This window comes from Falco rusticolus, chromosome 4 (genome assembly GCF_015220075.1).
Source record: "Falco rusticolus isolate bFalRus1 chromosome 4, bFalRus1.pri, whole genome shotgun sequence".
NCBI lineage: Eukaryota > Metazoa > Chordata > Aves > Falconiformes > Falconidae > Falco > Falco rusticolus.
Window position 1 is genome coordinate 45,233,785 of NC_051190.1, and position 20,085 is coordinate 45,253,869.

Consider the following 20,085-nt stretch of genomic DNA (forward strand, 5'->3'; position numbering starts at 1 on the left):
ACTGAAATAAACAGTGTGACCTGCTGTGCCCAGCACGCTTCAGGACAGTGCAATAGATTTTAGAGCCCTTTGTGTGAACAGCGTTTATAACGAATGTTATAAAAAAAAAGAAAAAGTTGCTTCATGAGCTATCAAAGACCAGTTAGATACAAAAGAGCTAAATATAAGGGTCTGTACCTCCCGTATGTTTTTAGGAGGACGTTTCTTTGCTGCTTGGCTGACCTCTTGCAGTGGAATGACATCGTTTATCCTCCAGGCAGGGTGGAGATTGTTTTTATTTAAAGGACAATTCCTTGAAGTGTTCCAAAACACATCTTTTTACCCTGAGTCTGTCCTAGGGGTTCAGAGTAACCTCTGTGTAGAGGGTTCAAAATAGAGGGAGTAATGAGAACGATGGGTTCTTTTAATGGGCTTTTGAACAAATGTGTTAAGACACAGCTTTGTTGCTGCCTCTGGTCATCTTTAGCCTGTTACCTCAGCTGCTACCTGGAGAAACAAATGCATAAGATGTATTTTTAAAAGTGTAACTGTGTAATTATATAGTAATTAGTCCCTTTAGCTTATGAATGTTAGACTAGATGTTGACATCCCAGTCGGACGCAACTGTCTGACTCAGTAGCGGCAATGGTTAGGGATGGTACCGTGCATTTCTCTCCAGAACAAGGTTTCACCTGTTCTGGTAGACACAAAGTGATTTGCTTGGCTAAAACTAAATGTAAGCAATAGTGCAATTAAACATGTTCAATGACTTCAGTTTTGATTAAGGATGCTGGACAGGAGAAAGAGACAAGGAAGATCAGGAAGGGAGGAGTTGGGTCTGGGGGTAGAGGACCGTAGGACATGAAGGGAGGTGGTAGAAAAGATAAGATAGTTAAATGGGGGTGGGGGAGTTTGTTTTAGGGTTTTTTTAGAGTTGTTGGCTTGGATTTTTATTTTTTGGAACCTGCTGGTAGTGGTGAACTGATGGTCTCCACCCATCCCGTGTCCTGGGGTCACTAATGAAGGGACGGTGGCTCCTCCAGAAACAAAATGTGTGACTGCTTAAGGTGAGGGGCAGGTCAGTTATTGTACCTGCTTCAGATATCATTATTTTTGAAACAAATTTCAAAGTGCTAAGTGCTATTAAGGATTATTGAGAGTTCTCAGTTAAAATGCCAATAAAATGGAGAAACTTCCCCTTACAATAGGAAGCAAATGCTCTTGGAACACAGAAATGATAATAAGAATCTAGTGACATTAACAACGTCACTAGACAGTGTAACTATTCCTTGAAAACACTAGATTCCCAAATCACTGAGCTGAAGTAGTATTTTGAGAATGCTGCGCTTAATAGTTGGTCAATTTTTTCTGGAGTATCTAATAGCTCATATGAAGCTAAAGAACAGATATAATTTGCATTTGCTCTCAGCATTATCTTTTTATAGTCTATTACCACACAGTGCTACTTAAGCATGGAAGTTGCTCTGTAGGAGGACTGTGAGGTTCTGAAGCAGTAATTAAAGTTCAGCAAGACACTCCTTCAAAAAGAAGCATTGATCTCTTTGTATAATTGAATTTTAAAAGAAAAGAAAAAAACCCAAAAACAACCCTCAAAAGTTTTGTCCTGCTTTCTGAGCATTTCTTTTGTTTTTCTTTTATCTGAAGCATTTAAAGCTTTCTGCAGCAACTGTGCAACGGTTGGATCTTAATCTTAAATTAAATTTTTAACGTAGTGGTGTTCAGGCCTGACCAGGTGGGTCACAGGATCCACGTGAGCAGGCTTGCTACCAAGGAGCTGCCGTTCGGTATTTTGCATGGAAGAAAGAGTTCTTAAATGTACACTTTTATAATTAGCGGAGATGGTGCCTGCAACCCCATCGCTGCTGCTCGGAAGAGCATAGAAGTATCCCGTAGAATTTAACGGTGACTTGGGTGATGTTGAATTAAATTCTGGATGCCTTCTTGTTCCAGCAAGGAGAAGACCTCATAGTCAGAGTGAAGCAATGCTGGGTACCTGTTAACTACTTAGAAATGGGAGGAAGGATTTGTATCAGAGCCCTTAGGCTGCAAGAGCAGTGACAGTACACCTCATGATATACTTTGTGTTTCCTCAACAGCTTCCAAGGGCGGGGAGGGTTTACAGTTATTTTGGTTCAGTTAATCTGAAAATGAAGTCATCACTAATTGAAGTTAAATAAAACCACCACAAGTGGTAGGGAAGTTGCACATATTTCCATGGTTGCTTTGTTTGTCTTCCTGATTTCTGGTTGCCTGGGTAAACCTACCCTACTGGAACCTGACGTACAAGCAGGCAAGTGCATCAATTCCACAAAAATATTTACTTTTGCAGGTTCTAGCTATGGTCTCGAAGCATTTTATGTCTGGCTTTTCAGGTGGAAGATGAGGAATGTATCTGGTACTCACAAAGTTGTGTTATTAAACGCAAGGAAGGGAAGGAGGGGAGGAGACGCTTCAACGAACAGGGCTCATCATGAAGAGAAGATTGGTGAATAACTGTCATAAGGAAGTGTTTGCTAGTACCTACTTGTGGTGACCAGTCACCCTATAGGTGAAACACCCCTAGGTCTCTCAGTTTTGCTGGAAAATGGGCTGATACAGTCTGATGTAACCCAAATATTAAGGAAAATACTATGTTTGCTATGTATTACTTTGAAGGGGTGGGAAGCTGGAAATATTTGTGTTAAAAGGAGCACCTTTTTGTGGTTAGGTGGACACTAAGCTGAATAAACAGACTGCGTGTGCTGTGTCACGATGGAGAAGATGCCTTAAACTGGTATATTTGCTGTATGTTCCTATGTTTACTTTTCTCTGCAGTCCTTGTTCTCTTTGTCTAAATGCCTGCAGGATCTGGATTCTCTTACTTCACTTTCCTGGAGTTCTTCAGGAGAATTGTGATGTTTTCATGTTGAAGCCCACTAGGATTATTTTTGCTTCCATGGGCCGTTCCTAGTGCGGAGGCAGCTGCAGTAAAGCTGGTGGAGCTCCAGCTTGGAGCCAGGCTGTGGTGTCAACTGGGAAAAACTTGCACCACAAGCATGCCTTGATTGAGTGAAGACTCAGGCTTTGTGTGGAGTCTTTTTATTTACTTTTTTTGTACTTTTTGAAGCTTTGAGGAATTAGTAATAGTTTTAAGAGAGCTTTAAGTGAAGAACGGTAGGCCAGGTTGTTACATTTGAAACCCAGTGTGTGACTGTGCGTGATGTGCACACACAGCTTTGTAGCGTTCCTAGTTTTTCAGCTCAGGATTGCAGCCTGTAGGGTTCAGATGGTCCTTCCACCAGAACTCAGCTCTGTTCCAGAGGCTGAATGTCAAGTTCAAGGTGGCCAAAGCTCATGATTCATTACTCAAGTTAAGGGATTTTACCTATGAACAAGGGGAGTGAAGCTGTCACATCTGCCTCTATGACCTTGTGGGTTAACCCTGGTAGGCAGCTAAGTGTGACACTGCCACTTGCCCACCTCCCCTCTGATCCCCAGTGAGGCAGGGAAGAAGTCAGGAAGAGTAAAAGCCAGAAAATGTGTGGGTTGGGATAAAAATTGTTGAATAAGCAAAGGAGAAGTAGAAGAAAGAAACCAAAACATGTGATGCAGTAACTTGCCACCTCCCGCAGGTAGACCAATGCTCAGCCAGTTCCTGAGCAAAGGATGTCCAACCTCCTTAAAAAACCCCCTCTTTTCACTTTTCTTTGCTGAGCATGACATTATATGGCATGGAATGTCTCTTTATTTAGCCATCTGCCTGGTTGTGTCCCCTCCCAACCTCTTGTGCACCCCCCATTCTTCCTGGGGGACAGAGTGAGAAAGAGAGAAGACCTTGACACCGTGCAAACACCGTTCAGCAACAGCTAAAACATCAGTTTATCAGCTTTGTTTTGGTCACAAATCTAAAATGCAGCACCATCCCAGCTGCTGTGAAGAAAATCAGCTCTGTCCCAGCCCGACCAAGTAGAGGCCTTTAGTTATAACTCTTAGCCGTATAATCTTCACTACTTGTAGCAAATATTGTTGGAGTTTTGACAGCAGTGACTGCTGGACACTGAAGCAGTGAAAAGTATGTGCAGTATGTAGTTTTGTGAACTGATGTGTGCTACCTAGGATGTAAGAAGACAGCCAATGGTGATGTGTGGTCTTGTCAGACAATTGTGGTTTATCCCCAGCCAGCACCTTAGCACCGCACAGCCGCTTGCTCACTCCATGTGTCCTCCCCTGGTGGGATGGGGGAGAGAATCGGAAGAGTAAAAGTCAGAAAACTCAGGGATTGAGATAAAGACAGTTTAAGAAGTAAAGCAAAAGCCACGTGTGCATGCAAAGCAAAACAAGGAATTCATTCACCACTTCCCACAGTCAGGCAGGTGTTCAGCCATCCCCAGGACAGCAGGGCTCTGTCGCAGGTGACAGCTGGGGAGACAAAACACCGTCACTCTGAATGTCCCCCTTTCCCCCAGCTCTATCATGACATCACCTGTATGGAATATCCCTTGGGTCGGTTGGGGTCAGCTCTCCTGGCTGTGTCCCCTCCCAACTCCTTGTGCCCCCCAGCCTGCTCGTGGGTGGTGCGGGCTGGGGAGCAGCAAAGCCCTTGGCTCTGTAAGCACCACTCAGCGATGGTGAACACGTGCCTGTATCATCAGTGCTGCTTGCAGCACAAATCCAGACATAGCCCGTACGAGCTACGGTGAAGCAAATTAACACTGCCCCAGTCAAAACCAGCACACAGACCTACAGCAGGAGTGTCCAAGGCTGGGCTGATTTTTGGAGCAATGTGAACCTGGAATTGATCGGTACTTTCAGGAGTTGGCAGTGGCCAGGCCTCTTATTATGGACTCGTACAATGGTTTGGGTTGGAAGGGACCTTAAAGATCATCCGGTTCCAGCCCCCTGCCATGGGCAGGGACCCCTCCCCCCAGCCCAGGCTGCTCCCAGCCCCATCCAGCCTGGCCTTGAGCCCTGCCAGAGATGGGACACCCACAGCTGCTCTGGGCACCCTGTGCCGGCACCTTGCCACGCTCACAGGGAATAATTTCTTCCTTATACCTGATCTAAATCTCCCCTCTTTCAGTTTCAAGCCATTCCTCCTTTTCCTATCCTTATGTGTCTTTGTAAAAAGCCCCTTTGGGTACTGGCAAGCTGCTTATAAAGTCTCCCTGGAGCCTTTTCTTCTCCAGGCTGAACAGCGCAGCCCCTGGAGAGGGGCTCCAGCCCCCTGATCATCTTTGTGATTGCTCCAGCAGCTCCGTGTCCTTCTTGTGTTGAGGACCCCAGAGCTGGATGCAGTACTGCTGGTCTCTTACCTGTTCTGCAGTAGTCTAGCTTCCTTATATTGCTCTGGCTATATACATATATGCACCATTCTAGCTGGGTTGTTGGGGGGATTTGGTTTTGTTTTGTTTTTGTTTTTTTTTAAACACATCCAGTAGCATTTGATGAGGTTTCATGTAATTCTTTGACCAGTTGCTGTGTAGGAGGGGATCTGCCTAATGTATCTGAAGTCTTTGATGTGTGATGGAAATAATAACAAATTCCACTGTACTCCCCGCAGAGATATGGAAACTTTTGTAGAATCTTTTGTTTTACTTTAAAATGCACAGCAGGTGAGTCAACAGCAAGTTACACCCATCACTTCTGCTATTTCATGTGACCCAAAATTCTTGTAGTGAAATTTTTGTTACCTTTTCAGGTCTACTGCGAGTATGGGATGGTACATGTCCTTTCAGAGAAGGGGAGCAGCAAAGGAAAAGACTATTGTATCCTCTTCAACTCTCAGTGGGCCCATTTGCCACATGATTTGGGTAAAGCTGTAAGTACCCAGCCAAGCAATGACAGAAGAATGTATTCAGGAATGCCTTTGCTTACAGGAAACTTCTGATTTCTAACTTGGATTAGCGAATTTGAAGCAACTACTTCGCTATTTCTACTTCAAAGCAAAAACCTTCCTTTTGCACAACACGATCAATTAAATGAAAATGGCAACTACCTGTGGTTGGAAAGGAGTTTTTGTATGTCAGTATGATACAAAAAGATGCCACGTGGCCTTGTTAATATACTGAACTGTGACCTTTAGTGCTTTCTCAGTGGTTCATAGCTCTGTTGAGCGTAAGAATAAGTAGTCGCAAACTGTGTCAAGCTTTCTGCATTATCCAAAGCTGTATGAGCTGACAATCGAGTGAATTCTTTGCTCTATTCCATGAGAAAGTTACTATCACTGAATGATGAATTCAGCAAATACACTTTGAATGAGGTACTAACTGGGGAAGATGACTGATACTCTGTTCATTTTATTAGTTGTATTCCTTAATCTACCAGTTGAGCGCTACACAGAATTATTAATATTCCTTATCAACATATAATCAAGTCTTAATCACCTGTGGTGGGTTTATTACAACTGCAGGTTTCTCCCTGGATACAGGGATAGCTCAGAAGCTGCAGCTGCTTTGCCGTGTGTCTAGACTTTAGGATTTGTGAGAGCTGGGGATGGTACTGTGGACATTTTGGTTCAACCAGTCTCATAAAAACTCACTGGAGGCACATTTCAGTAGCTCTGCAGGAGCTGCTACAGTCCGGAGTAACCTGCACTGAACTGAAGTTGGAGCATTCAGCGGGTTCTGCCCTGCCTTCCACAGAGCACTTGGGTCGCCTGTGCTATATGCCATGCCTATCAATGTCTCCTTCCTCAGCTCGCCCTCTGCCTTTCCCTTCTTTCACATTCTCCCTCCTCCTCCCCTCGAGCCGTACGATTTGTTCACCGCAGCTATGCCATACACCAGCCTGAGCCCGCTCTGCGTGTGTTCTGCTCTGATAGAGCTGATAAGCTTTCCTGAAACCTGGACAACCAGGGAGTGTGTGCAGAGACATTTTACTGCCTCTAAAGTGGGAGCCAGTTGGCAACAGCAATTTCCTGAATAAGATTAGGGCTGCTGACAGCTTGACCCTTACCTTTCCCTCCTGAAACAGCAGAGTCAGTTATTACAGGTATTGTGTCATGTGCCTGTGGATCTCTAACAAAAAAGTGTTACGTGTGTCAGGTTTTCAGGTTAAAAATTTACCCTGAGACTTCTCAAACCTAACAGCTCCGCTCCTAGCAAGAGTGGGGCTGTGACCTGCTTCTGTTAGCACAGCTCACGCCAAGAATCAGTTATTGGGTGTAGAATTGCATTTTTCAGGTGACTTGCAAAAGCAACTGAGCAAGGATGCTTCATGTTGTTTAGGTTTTGCAAGGAACAATTTGTGTCGGTGTTATTTCTAAAACCTTAAAGTGTTTTTGGACTGTTCCTGTGTAAACATACCAGAGTAGATGTCTTTGGGCCTGAGGGCCAAAACTAAAGAATTGGGGCAGGCCTGAAACGTCTTTGAATGGCAAGCAGTGGGAGAAGCAGCTTTAGAATCCAGTATCCAGGTGCTTAGGATCCAAACCCTCAGTTAACTGTATACGTTTGGTTTCAAAATGGAAGTTTATTTTTGTTGCCTATGCTTTTGTACTTTACCCTAGCCTGTGGTTGTGTTTCTAGCTGTTCATCCCCTCAGTCATCTCAGCCTGCCCGCTCTGTGCCACCCTAGCAATTATAACACTTCACTGTCCTCCTCCTACACCCTGGATGTGTGCATCAGAACGGCAACAGTGCTAAAGAAAACAAATGCAAGTGCAGATCATAACCCAGATTTTATTACCAGCAGAATTCTGTTCAATAAGGTGAAGCCAGGCAGGACCCTACATGGTAGAGAGTGTGGCACTGTTCCAGCTTTCAAGTTCCTCTGGGAATAGTCTATCATTCCATTACTTGAAAGTTCTAAATTGCCCTTTGGGAACTCTGTGGTTCCTGCTTTTGACTTCTTTTATTTTATATAGATATATGTATTTAACTAATTTCTTTCTTTTCAGTCACTCTTGCAACTGCAGGACCTGACAGCATCTGTTTTGTGTTCTCCTTCTGACATACCTGATGGGGGATTTAATAACCAAATCCCCATGGTGATGCGAGGGAATTGTACCTTCTATGAGAAAGTGAGGCTTGCTCAGATAAACGGAGCTCGTGGGCTGCTGATTGTTAGTAGAGAGAGACTGGTAAGTCTTTTTGTCTTTCTGTATTGCTGGTGCTCCTCTGATGTTAGATACTGTCTTGTCTTCAGTGCTCACTGCTGGTCTTTCATGCTCCTCTTTAAAATAGTGTGTGTTTATGCATGAACGTACATTGTATAGCGTGTGGAAATAATACATCCGAAGGAAGGACTAATGCAAAGAGGAGGTGCTTGTAGTAGGAAGAGTGCTGCGTAGAGCCCATGTACCATCCAAGGCAAGGGCTCAGAATGATCCTTATGTCATGTGAGATACTGGAATCAGAGGAGGAGGTTGGGTTCTTGACTCCTATTACTGCCTTCAGTGAGATCTAAGCACGGTGAATCTAGTGCTTTAGATTCAGCTAGAGCATTACCAGCGTATGTTTTGTAAAACCAGTAGTTTTGAGTATCGTAGATAATACTAGAGGCACATCAGTCATAAAACAACGACCCTGACATGCAAAAGATACTGCTTGAAGTTTGGTTGCTGCATTTTGCTGTTACGGTCTTTAATGACTTACTGTTCACTGGAAACAAGTATACATTTTGACTTTGAGATTTTACTGTCCTTTCTAGAATATTTTCCCAATTAACAGAAACAGAACTTGAACCTTTTTGGAGTATTTGCAGAAATGTTTATATTCTTATCTGGGCTGAACTGTCTTCCAGGTTCCCCCTGGGGGTAACAGGAGTCAGTATGAAGAGATTGATATTCCTGTGGCGCTGCTCAGCTACACCGATATGTTAGATATCGGCAAGGTAAACTTGATACTAAATGCTCTGGTATCGTTTAAATGAATCGCTGTTCAACAGTATTTGAAGTCCATCTTAAGAGCTTTGAATCTGTAGAGAGTTGTACTCATGAAGATTGTATTAATATGTTTTGAAAAAAAAATGTAACTCTTTTGGGAAGTCATTTATCTTCTTTGGAATAAAATCAAAATGGAGCCTGGTGCTGTAAATAAATATCACTAATAGTAGAGCCAATAGATTGCTCTTAAGTATTAATAATAAAGCTTCGTTCTGGGGTTGCACTAAGTAACTGAACCTTTGCTTAGGCAGCTTTTTGGAATTCTGAATAGCTTGTACTTACCTCCACAGAGTTTCGGCAGCTCCGTGAAAGGGGCAATGTATGCACCAAACGAGCCGGTGCTCGACTATAACATGGTGATTATATTTGTCATGGCTGTGGGGACTGTTGCAATCGGAGGCTACTGGGCAGGAAGCAGAGATGTGAAAAAGTGAGTAACTGGAATGTAGTATGTCTGTTTTCTTGTATTTTATACAGGAAAAAAAAAGTGGTATTTATCTAAAGATCACCTGGTAGGTCTGCTAATGGGGGTTGGAGACTGTCTATTTAACCAGAATGGAGAAATGCTGGGGTGACTTTTGAAGGGCCCTGAGCCTTGTATTGGCTTCGTTACTGTATGTATTAGAGTATCATTTTCATGTAGAATGGTTTAATATTTTGCCTTGTCAAAAAGCCAAACGTTTGGAAAGCTCAGAAGTAAAATGGGATGGTAATAGGCTTCCTATTAGGGCTTTTGCAAAAATTCACCGTAAAAGTATTTTGTAAAAAAAATAGTAAAAAAATTTTTAACTAGTGTAGTGCAAAACCAGCTGATTAGAAGGCTATAACATGTACTATGTTTATTGTTAGTATTTTGTTGAAATTTTGTGGTTACTTTTTGCCAGTAAGCAGAGTTGCAGGGGAGGAGGTCATCTGTGCCGTGCTTGTTTCTAACATATACTTTGTATATACACAACCTGACTTCAGGATTTTGTCTGAAGTCAGCAAATTATTCTGCAGTAATTTACGGGATTATGTTGAGTTCTTAGTGAGTGGAAAATAGCACTTTTGATAAATTAATACAGCACTTACTCTTTTATGTGTTGTATTATATCTGATGTACCTACTTGCATGTAAAATGCGGAGTTCCACTGGCTTGAGTGGAAATCAGTGCAGGCACTGGCGGTGTGTCATGTTTTCCAGCCTGATGCGGTTCTCACTGAGGGTTCAGTGCCTTTTTATATTTTATTGCAGAAGGAGTGGACTGATAATAGCCATGTTACTCTTTCAGGCGGTACATGAAGCACAAACGTGACGATGGGGCAGAGAAACATGATGATGAAACAGTTGATGTGACTCCGATAATGATCTGTGTCTTTGTAGTGATGTGCTGCTCAATGCTGGTCCTGCTTTATTTCTTCTATGACCACTTAGGTACTCTTAAAGTTGTATTTGTATTGATATATCTTCAATGTTGCAAGGCTGCCATCATGTAGAGTACATTTTTACTGTGAAAATAATTATGAAACAGCTGTATTCTGCCATGTTTCTTCATCCCAATACGATTTAAACCCTGTAAGAAAGCTCACTGGGTAGATTTCTATACCTGCTTCTAGTGAGGTTGAATTAGGTGATCACAGAGCTGCTTTCAAACGTTAAAACTTATTAAGTAGATACAGACTTAACGTCTTCCACCTTCTATTTTTTGCCAAAGGTGTTCTCAAACCTATACCCGTCTTTCTATTATTGTTCAATTTGAAGTTAGTTATGGGATCCAGGATCAATTTTCTTATCACTATAAAGATAAGTTTCTACTGATTACTTATCAAATTGATTGACAAAAGAACATGAGAGCCTAATGCACTGTAACTTCCATCGTTGTATTTCTGAGAAAGTTATGAAAGTTGCAGCCCATCTGTATTAATTAATTTTGCTACTGAGTAATTTTAAGAGTTCCCATGTGCTCACATGTAACGAGATGATAAACACTTCACCGTAAATTGCCTTTTAGGCTTATAATTTAATTACTGACTTTAAGAATATAAGCACAGAGGTTTTGATTTGTTGAAGTAGCTGTTGCATAAAGTACACCTGAGTAAAAATGAGCTAGAATTAGCTACTTAAAGAACATAAATCTAATCAAAAATCATTTGAAGTCCCTGAATTTAACCCTCGCTGGTGAAACGTAAGCCTTATTTCTCATTCAAGCTTTTTGATTGTCTGTTCTTTATTCAGCTGAGATATGAAAAGAAGCCTTTCTTACCTTAACCTGCTTGGACTTACTACTTGTTGTTTCTCAGTCTATGTTATCATAGGAATATTCTGCCTGGCTGCCTCAATTGGTCTCTACAGTTGTCTGTCTCCCTTTGTAAGAAGATTCCCCTTGGGAAAGTGTAGGTATGTGGCGATTCTAACTTTTTAACAGGCAAAATTCATTTTTTTTATAATGTTGGGTAGGGTGTGGGAGTTACAAGTTGGTTTGCATACTTCAAAATGTCTATCAAAGGAGGAGGGTAACTACATAAGACAACTGTAGCTTTGGTGTGTTTCATTTTCAGAATCCCAGACAACAACTTGCCTTATTTTCACAAGCGTCCGCAGGTCCGGATGTTACTGCTGGCGGTATTTTGTATCTCTGTCAGCGTAGTCTGGGGAATCTTCAGAAATGAAGATCAGTAAGTGTGTATCTTAGTTTCTGTGCTAGAAATTGTAACATGCTTTATACTATAAGTAAGTGGTATCAGTAGAAGTGCCTTGAATGCCTGTTATTGCCTTTGCGGGGTCCATTTTCCGTGGCTTGTTCACTGACAGAACTCATAAATCCAGGAAGCATCAACTCTGAAACACCTTTTAGAGAAATAAGTGTCCGACTAAGGACTACAGAAGTACTATAGAGCTGTTCCAACCTGGGATAGTTAGGACTAGGAAATCCATTTTCTGTCTCAAAGCTGGAGTGGACCTGAATACCTCCTGCAGGGAGCCCCATCAGAAGCGCTCAGGTGTTGATCACAACAACGTAATCGCTCATCTGCATCCAGACTTTTGCAATTTTAGGGAAAACTTCGTGTTTCGTGTCTCAAATCCTACTCCTCTGATCCTCGCGATCAAGAGTAAAGCAAAGAGCATCGGTGCTTCTATCCCTCACTTGCAAAACACATCCAAGCAGCCCCAGCTGTAGGCATCCCGCAGCACAAGAGGGTGTACACGTACACACAGGCCAGAGGACCCCAGCACTTCTTACTTTGGTACCCACTGAACCTTGTTCAGCCCGTTTTCATCCCACCTCACCGTTTACTCATCCAACCTGTACTTCATCGGTTTCTCTGTGAGGATTTTCTGGGAGATTCTCAGTGGAAATCCTTCCTGAAGTCTAGACAGGCAGCATCCCCCTGCTCTTCCCTCCCCTACCACGCCAGTCATTTCATCGTAGAAGATTATCAGGTTGATCCAGCACAACTTCCTATTTGTGAAGCCATGCTGACAACCGTGCTGGTTTCAAGCAAGTACTTTTAATAAAGTTTTTAGGCACGAGGAGGTCCTTAGTGAGGACAAGGCTTGGTCTGGCTGTCCTATAGTTTTCCTGCAAAAATGTTCCCCTCTTTCTTCCTTAGGTGGGCCTGGGTTCTGCAAGATGCTTTAGGAATTGCTTTCTGTCTTTACATGTTGAAAACCATTCGCCTGCCTACATTTAAGGTAAGAAAGTTACACGGACATAAAAAGAGAGAATGTTTGCCTGTACGTAGTTGAACAGAGGAGCCACTTAGAGCACATTGGCTTGGAAATGCGCTTCCATTCATAGGTAACTTGGAATAGTGATTTAATTAGTATAATGAAGACCAATAAATGGCATATGATTTTTATGCATGGTGTTTGATAACTTAAAGTTTTGTAGTGTGGTGACCGCACACTCACTTCTGGTTTTTTGGGTATTTTTTTTTAGTTTTGTTGGTTTTTTGGTTTGGTTTAGTTTTCCAAATTTGACACACAATTGATGCGTCATACTGGCGTTTTTTTAAAACTTCCAGAACTTACTTACTTATTGTAAGATAAAAATCGGTGTTAGTCATTTAGTTACCCCTTAGGTGGCTCTTCAGACTCTGTTTCAAGTTATCTTCACCTATATATTTTTTTCCCTGTACAGGTGGGCCAGTGGGTATTGTTTCAAGCTATGTCTAGCATCCTCCAGAGAAAATGCAGAACTCCTTAATGTTTCCTAACAAATGGAAATTACACTGTTTCCAGTTTTTACGAGATACAGAGTTTTAGGACTGACATGTCATTTTGTGCCTGAGAATTACTTTCTTTTATATGGTGCACGAGGCCCAATTCCTCCATCTGAAATATTTAGGAATTAAGAAAAATACTTGAGTGACTTATTCCTTGTTAGCTTTTACCTTGAATGGTCTTAAGTTGCTAATTATGAATTCTTTGCTGTTTACTAATGCATAGTGTGTAAATACCAGGTATCTTGTCTCTCCCTTCAGGGTTGTACCTTGCTCCTCCTGGTTCTTTTTGTGTATGATGTATTCTTTGTATTTATCACACCTTTTCTAACAAAGGTAAGTGAAGTACTCCTCTAGTGCCCGCTGTTCACAGAGTAAAGCGGAATGACCTGCTTCTCTGTGTTCCTAACTGATCCCAGACCTGCTGAGTGAAGTGCTGATTTACAATTTTCCCCTTTTTTCTTTAGACTGGGGAGAGTATAATGGTGGAGGTGGCTGCGGGCCCATCTGATTCTGCCACTCATGAAAAGGTACTGTATGTAGTCTGAAAACGTGGCACTAACTTCCAGCTATTACGTTTTCAACTTCTCTAAAATTCAAAGACCACAAAAGCTGAAAGGGAGATGCCAGTCTGAAAAGAACTTAATGTGGAAACAAGCATTCCTGAGCTCTCTGGAAATCTACACCAAACGCAGGGAGCAAAGCAGACTTCGTGGTTCATCACAACAGCTTTGGTCTTCCTTTATCTTGCTTTGAAAGGGTTTCAGTGTCAGGAAACTGGTTAGCTCAGCTCCACAACAACATGGGACCACATTTGTAAATATAACTGACCACTAATGAAGCATATTCCTTTTTACCTAAAGAGATAAAACCTATCTGAACGGTCTGTCTCTTCCCCCTCCTCTCCTGTTCTGATAATTGCTTTATGAAAAGCTGAGGCAAAGGAGAGAAAGACAAACTGGAGACAGAAAGGAAACCCGAAGTTGGTGTTCAGTGGTTCTGTACCGCTCGGCCGCTGCCAGCTGTGTGAGCAGGACTGCACAGCGTGGCGGGGCTGACTCAGGGAGGGGAGTACAGGAGGTGTAGGAGACTGTAGAGACAGGGTGCAAACCAAGTAAGAAACAAATCTGTAGGAAAACTGGTTTTGTTAATTTAAGGATGTTGAGTCTCTTTCCAGCAACGAATGTAATACTGTCACGTGGGAAAATAGTAAAGACAACGGTTGTTTGCAGGATGATCTACAGATGGATCCATCTATATCATGCATACTAATTTTTTTAACTTCTTGTCTTTTGTATCCCTTTAGTTTCAGTTTCATGCACAGAATGAATTATATAAAAAAATAAGGATAGTATAAGTAGATAAAATTATTCTGGCACTAACGTAAGGAAAGAGAAAAAGGAAAATAAAGCTTCTCTAATGTACTGTATTAAAGATGTATTAACGTACTGTATTAAAGAGGATACATGCTGGCAATGAACCTTGCCATCCTGTGCCTCAACGTTGCAAATTATATAATAAGTAGGAACAGTGGGGGGAAAAAAGTCTTTACAGTTATATGAAAAATCCTTTTTTAAATTACTCAAGTCTTTACTCTTGTGAGACTTTTATTGCAACCAGTAGAATGAAACATTAACAGTTATTTCTTACACATGTGGCTGCTTACCTAAATTCTTTACGTTCCTACCCTATTGCATGTGAGGACTTGCACATAGAGTGTTTTGAGATGACGGTCACGTGGATTGCCTTGGCTGTTTGTTTTCAGGAAGTATTTTGTCAGTCCTATCTTAAATACGTTTCGTTAGTTGTGAGTAATATTAAAAAAGACTTTAAACGTAAGGGTCCGTAACGTAAGAAAAGATAAATACATTTTGTTAGTTGTGAGTAATATTAATAAAATAGTTTAAACATAAGGGTCTGTAATGTTAAAAAAGATAATTTTGCTTTATTTGGAGTCTGCAGTTTCAGTACAACAGAAACAAGTTCTGGTAACATAAATATATATATATATATGTATACAAATATGACAACATAAAGATGGTGTCAGTATGTCGAGAAAACAGCTTTTCTAAGGTGTGTGTGTCTCGTTCCAAGCTCCCGATGGTCCTGAAGGTTCCACGCCTGAACTCCTCACCGCTGGCGCTGTGTGACAGGCCTTTTTCTCTCCTGGGATTTGGAGACATTTTAGTTCCAGGTATTTCTTGTTTAGCGTGTTAAGAATTTTACTTGTTGTGCCGTCATATTAGTTATTTATCTTGCAATTCTGCTTCAGGTGGGAAGTTTGGTTTGACTACTGTAAACCTGATAAATAAGTATAGCTTTTATCTTCTTTTTTTCCCTGCACTATTCACTTTTTCTGTAAGAAATTAAATGCACATTAATCTTACGGTTCAGTTTCACATGCAGCGATGTCACGAAAAGTAGAGAAACCTCAGGAGTTGATTTAGCAACTAATTTAATAGTATAAAACATGTTTAGTAGCGTAGTGATAGAGGAAATTATTTGTCCATTTGCACATGATCTGAGTACACATGTAACTGACCACTCAAAGCTTCGTAATTGTGTTACTCACACGACAGCCAGTGTTCCCACCACACCTGCTCTCAAATTTGACTGCAGGTAGGATGTCAAGGTATTCCTGGCACCACTGCAGGTGGTAACAAGTATGCGTCTTCTGGCTTTCAGGATTCTTCTGAGAAATCGTTTGTTTATTTTTTTGTATTTTGGGAAATATGAACTGAGTCATCCCTGTTCATGTCCCCTCCTCCCCCGACCTGTAATAAGCAGAGGCATTAACCATAAATTCCTGCTGTCTTTCCTAGGAGCTGGAAGGGATGAACTTACCCTTACTCTTGCGAACACTGTATTTTAACAACTGTTTGTTAGGGATGGGGTGACATTTTGTATCTAGGATCTGTGCATTTGTAGATATTAATTTTATTATTAGAGTGTTTCTGCTGTACTGGGCTTGTGCTATCATATAACCGTTTTGTAAGCTGCGCAGCCTCCTGAAGGATGCTGTCATGGTACTTAAACACCGGGGTGCCCAAGTAAGTGTTGAAAAAAAAAATTAATCTTAAAAATTTCTAGATATTTTGATGGCTTTGTGTACCTTAATGCATGAAGGGGTTGAAAGCATGTTGTAATTGTTCTTTCCTTCCCTAGGCTTGCTGGTAGCCTATTGCCATAGATTCGATATTCAGGTGCAGTCGTCCAGAGTCTATTTTGTTGCCTGCACAATAGGTAGGTGGAACAGTTCGGTGACACCTGAACACAACACCTACACGAGTCGCTCCCTTTAGCATACCATCTGCCTCATATTACAGTTTCATTTCTTTGTTCACCTTTTATTATTGAACAGAAATATTTTAGCAAAGTACTTTCGAGGCTAATCCTTCCATCACCAAGTTATCTGTTGTCGTTTTCCTGAACGGTTTTGTCCGCTGCATAGAAGGGGAGCTTCTCGTTCCCCTGGTTTGTCTCGCTGTAACACTTACCTCTGCACTGCCTAGATGCAAAATGAGCTACTCTGGTTTCTTGCTTCGTGAATCTTTGAGTTTATTGCACAGGAGAATTCAGGTTCAGGGATATTTCCCTTTGGCTTTGTTCTTAACTTTTTGTGTATTCTAAAAATCCATGGCAATGAATTGTACTATGATGTCTGTAACACCTCAAAATTAGTTTTCTTCTCTAGTTTGTAGAACCCCCAGAGGTACGTGACATGGACTTAAAGATGACTGGTGAATAGGGTCTTACAGATTGCTGTTGGCTTTGTTACAAAGTATGTTAGCGGAGACTTAAGATGCTTGCAGCTACTGTCATGAAAAATTTTCATGAAAAACTGCTTTTGAAATTCGTTTGAAAAAATAGCTAGGTCCTTGGACACCTATAGCAGGGTTAGAGAGATGCCTTTATTTCAGTGTCCCAATTCCTCTTGTATATACACAAACAAAACTGTTGTCTTACCTGGTACTTTCAAAACGCGTTTACAGAAGTGGTTGTATCCATGAAGAGTCAGCAGTTATTGCAGCAATGAAAACTAACCACACACGGAGCAAAACTGGGCCAGCAGTGTGAGAGAAGTGATTATTGCCCTCGATTTAGCAGTGAAGACCAAGTCTTAACCTGGTGCAAGACAGACACTGACATACTGGGGTAAATCCAATGGAGGCTGAGGGCTGGAGCGTGTGATTTTAAAAGAGAAGGGAAAAAGGAGATTCGGTTGCTGTCCGCATCCTCATGTGAGAGGGTGCAGAGAAAACAGAGACAGACTTCACTTAGGGATAAGATGTGAGGCAATGGATTGAAGTCACAAGAAGAAATACTTCAACTAGATACAAGGAATTCTCACTAACATAGTGTTCCCTGAAAAAAAAACATTTTTGAAGAACTGTAAAAAGGCATTGAGTATTCTGATCATAGAATCATGTAAGTTGGAAAGGACCCTTAAGGTCGAGCCTAACCATAACCTAACACTACCAAGTCCACCACTAAACTGTACCCCTAAGCAGCACATCTACATGGCTTTTAGATACCTCCAGGGGTGGTGACTCCACTACTTCCCTCAGCAGCCTGTTCCAGTGCTCGACAGCCCTGTTGGTGAAGAAATTTTTCCTAATATCCAATCTAAACCTCCCCTGGCACAACTTGAGACCATTTCCTCCCATCCTATCTCTTGTTACTTGGGAGAAGAGACCAGCACCCACCTCCCGCACCCTCCTTTCAGGCAGTAAGGTCTCCCTGAACCTCCTTTCTCTCCTTGTTCTCTAGACCCTTTGCCAGCTTCACTGATTACCTTTGGACATGCTCCAGCACCTCAATATCTTTCTGCATCATCTTCCTGAATAAAAATCAGTTGGGTTTAGCTTCAGTGTTCTGAAAGTGTAATTGAAATTAATTACAGTATCAGATCCCAGCTGCTTATGTTCTACTTAGTAATTTTTGCAGAATATATGCAGAAATGTAATAGTAATAACAAATCATAACATACAGTTAGCTTTAAACAGTCAAAGCCAAGCCAGACACGAAGCGTGTGTTACAATGGTCGACCTAATTGTCTGTGTTTTGTTGAATTCATAAATGCAATATGAGGCACAGTATTTCATTTGTTTATTTTACCTTTCTGAAATGGCTTAAGGTAAGGATTTAATTGCACAGTATACATTGGGCCAACCACATGACTTTCACATCTTATTATCACCAGAAAGACTGGAGCATCTCTTTAGCAAAGCACCACTCCAAGGTCACGTTGTGTATACAACGCTTGTAAAAAAAAAAATACACGCTGAAAAAAATCCTGGAGATGTTGCTTTACATATTACTTGAAAAAACTTCCTGCTACGATGCTCATCTAGACAACGGAGTTGTTCCTGAGCAGAGCTCTATCTGAATAATTGGGTTTTTTCTGCTTTTGTTTCCTTCCAGCATATGGCATAGGCCTTCTTGTGACCTTTGTTGCCTTGGCATTGATGCAGAAGGGCCAGCCGGCTCTCCTCTACTTGGTGCCCTGCACTCTTCTCACGAGCTTTGCTGTGGCTCTTTGGAGAAAGGAGCTCGCAATGTTCTGGACGGGCAGCGGCTTTGCGGTGAATACCAGTTTGATATGAGTGTCTTCAAGAAATACTAATATTATAAAAACCTAACTAGAATTAAAGTTGAGTAAAATATTGCAGTATTATCAAACAAAACCAAAGATTTTCGTTTTGCTGATTGTTTGCTTTTTTTTACATACTTTTTTTGCCTCGGTAAGGTTTTCTTTTTTAGTGTTTACAGCCACTTAAACTGGCTAGTGAAAAGTAAAGTAGACTTTGTCTGTTCTTCTTGATTTTGCCATCATTTTACTCATTTAATCTCTGTTGAAAGTAGTAGTAGTAAAATAGTATATAAAATACAATAGTTTATAATGTTATATAAAATACATCCTGAAAATATTTTTTTGCATATTTTTTTCATAACCTACTGCTTATGAAGGTAGAAATCTAGTTCAATATAGCAAATTATCACTTTGTTTCACTGTGGTACAAGTGACATTAAGTGACATAGAAATTGTCGTGATGCATGGTTATAGATTTTAAATAATTACTTTAAGGACAAATTATCAAGCTAGAGGTTCCCCCCAGTGAGGTGGGTTTTTTTCGCTACTCAACTATTTGTGAAAACCTTCGGAACTTTCCTCTAGAGAACTGAATTTAATTGTTGGGAAAATATTTGAGATCATCTGAAATGTGGTGGGCAAGTTGCCGGTTGTTGTACACCGATATTCAAGGTGGGCACAGGAGAGTGATGCGGTGCCCAAGTGCCGGTCGCCTGTTCCTGCGTGATCAGCAGAACGCATCTGCAATCGGCGAGGAACGATCAGGCAGAAGGCAATTAAACACATTTCTGGAAGAAAAATCCCCTTGTTTACGATAAAGACAAAGACAGGGTAACTGTATGCATGTGTCCAGTGCTGGAGAATGATCACGGGGATGACGGCCCTTTAATCTTCATTTTGTGTGGCCATCGCTCCTGATATCTGGGGACGGCAATCCTGGCTTTCCATCGTTCTGACTGTGCCCTTCCCTTTGCAGAAAGACCTACCTCAGCCTCCCTTGGTGGTAGCTCCTGTCAACTGCCCCGAGCCTCCCAAAGACAGCAACGCAGCAGGCTCTCAGCCCAGCCCAGAGCAAATGACCAACCCTACCCTCCATGTGAAGGAGCTGCGCGACGCCGCCTCGGCTGCGGAGGAGCTGGCTGATCCTGACGCAAAGATGGACCAGTCGGAAATTTCTATTGCACAGAGCGAGGAACCAGCTGGGCAGGATAAGGACGACCATGAAAGCAACTGCCTCAATGTAGAGCAAAACCAGCTGGAGTAAGCGATGGGATAAGAACTCCTTGTTTTCCCTCACAAACATATCCATAGAAAACCAGTATGTATTTAGGACTGGTTTAGTAGTGTTTGCGTTCATTGAGAAACCTCACTGGGAGTCTGATCATCAAATCCAACGACGAATGTTCTGCCTCTAGCTTCGGTACAGC

The 20,085-nt window shown here is 41.7% G+C and overlaps 1 protein-coding gene across 2 annotated transcripts in view; it reads left to right on the forward strand.

Moving 5' to 3' along the window:
- SPPL2B (signal peptide peptidase like 2B) overlaps nt 1-20,085 on the forward strand; it is a 33,370-nt gene that overhangs the window by 4,598 nt on the left and 8,687 nt on the right. Inside the window, exons 2-15 of one of the 2 annotated variants that reach the window (XM_037386709.1) lie at nt 5,678-5,797; nt 7,877-8,059; nt 8,722-8,811; nt 9,154-9,293; nt 10,134-10,276; nt 11,143-11,239; nt 11,401-11,517; nt 12,454-12,535; nt 13,327-13,401; nt 13,533-13,595; nt 15,160-15,259; nt 16,231-16,308; nt 18,490-18,650; nt 19,635-19,918. In XM_037386709.1, the coding sequence (XP_037242606.1) occupies nt 5,678-5,797; nt 7,877-8,059; nt 8,722-8,811; nt 9,154-9,293; nt 10,134-10,276; nt 11,143-11,239; nt 11,401-11,517; nt 12,454-12,535; nt 13,327-13,401; nt 13,533-13,595; nt 15,160-15,259; nt 16,231-16,308; nt 18,490-18,650; nt 19,635-19,918 (1,733 nt within the window). Of the gene's footprint in view, nt 1-5,677; nt 5,798-7,876; nt 8,060-8,721; nt 8,812-9,153; nt 9,294-10,133; nt 10,277-11,142; nt 11,240-11,400; nt 11,518-12,453; nt 12,536-13,326; nt 13,402-13,532; nt 13,596-15,159; nt 15,260-16,230; nt 16,309-18,489; nt 18,719-19,634; nt 19,934-20,085 lie in introns of those variants that run through there. The other variant, XM_037386710.1, reaches the window with a different exon arrangement.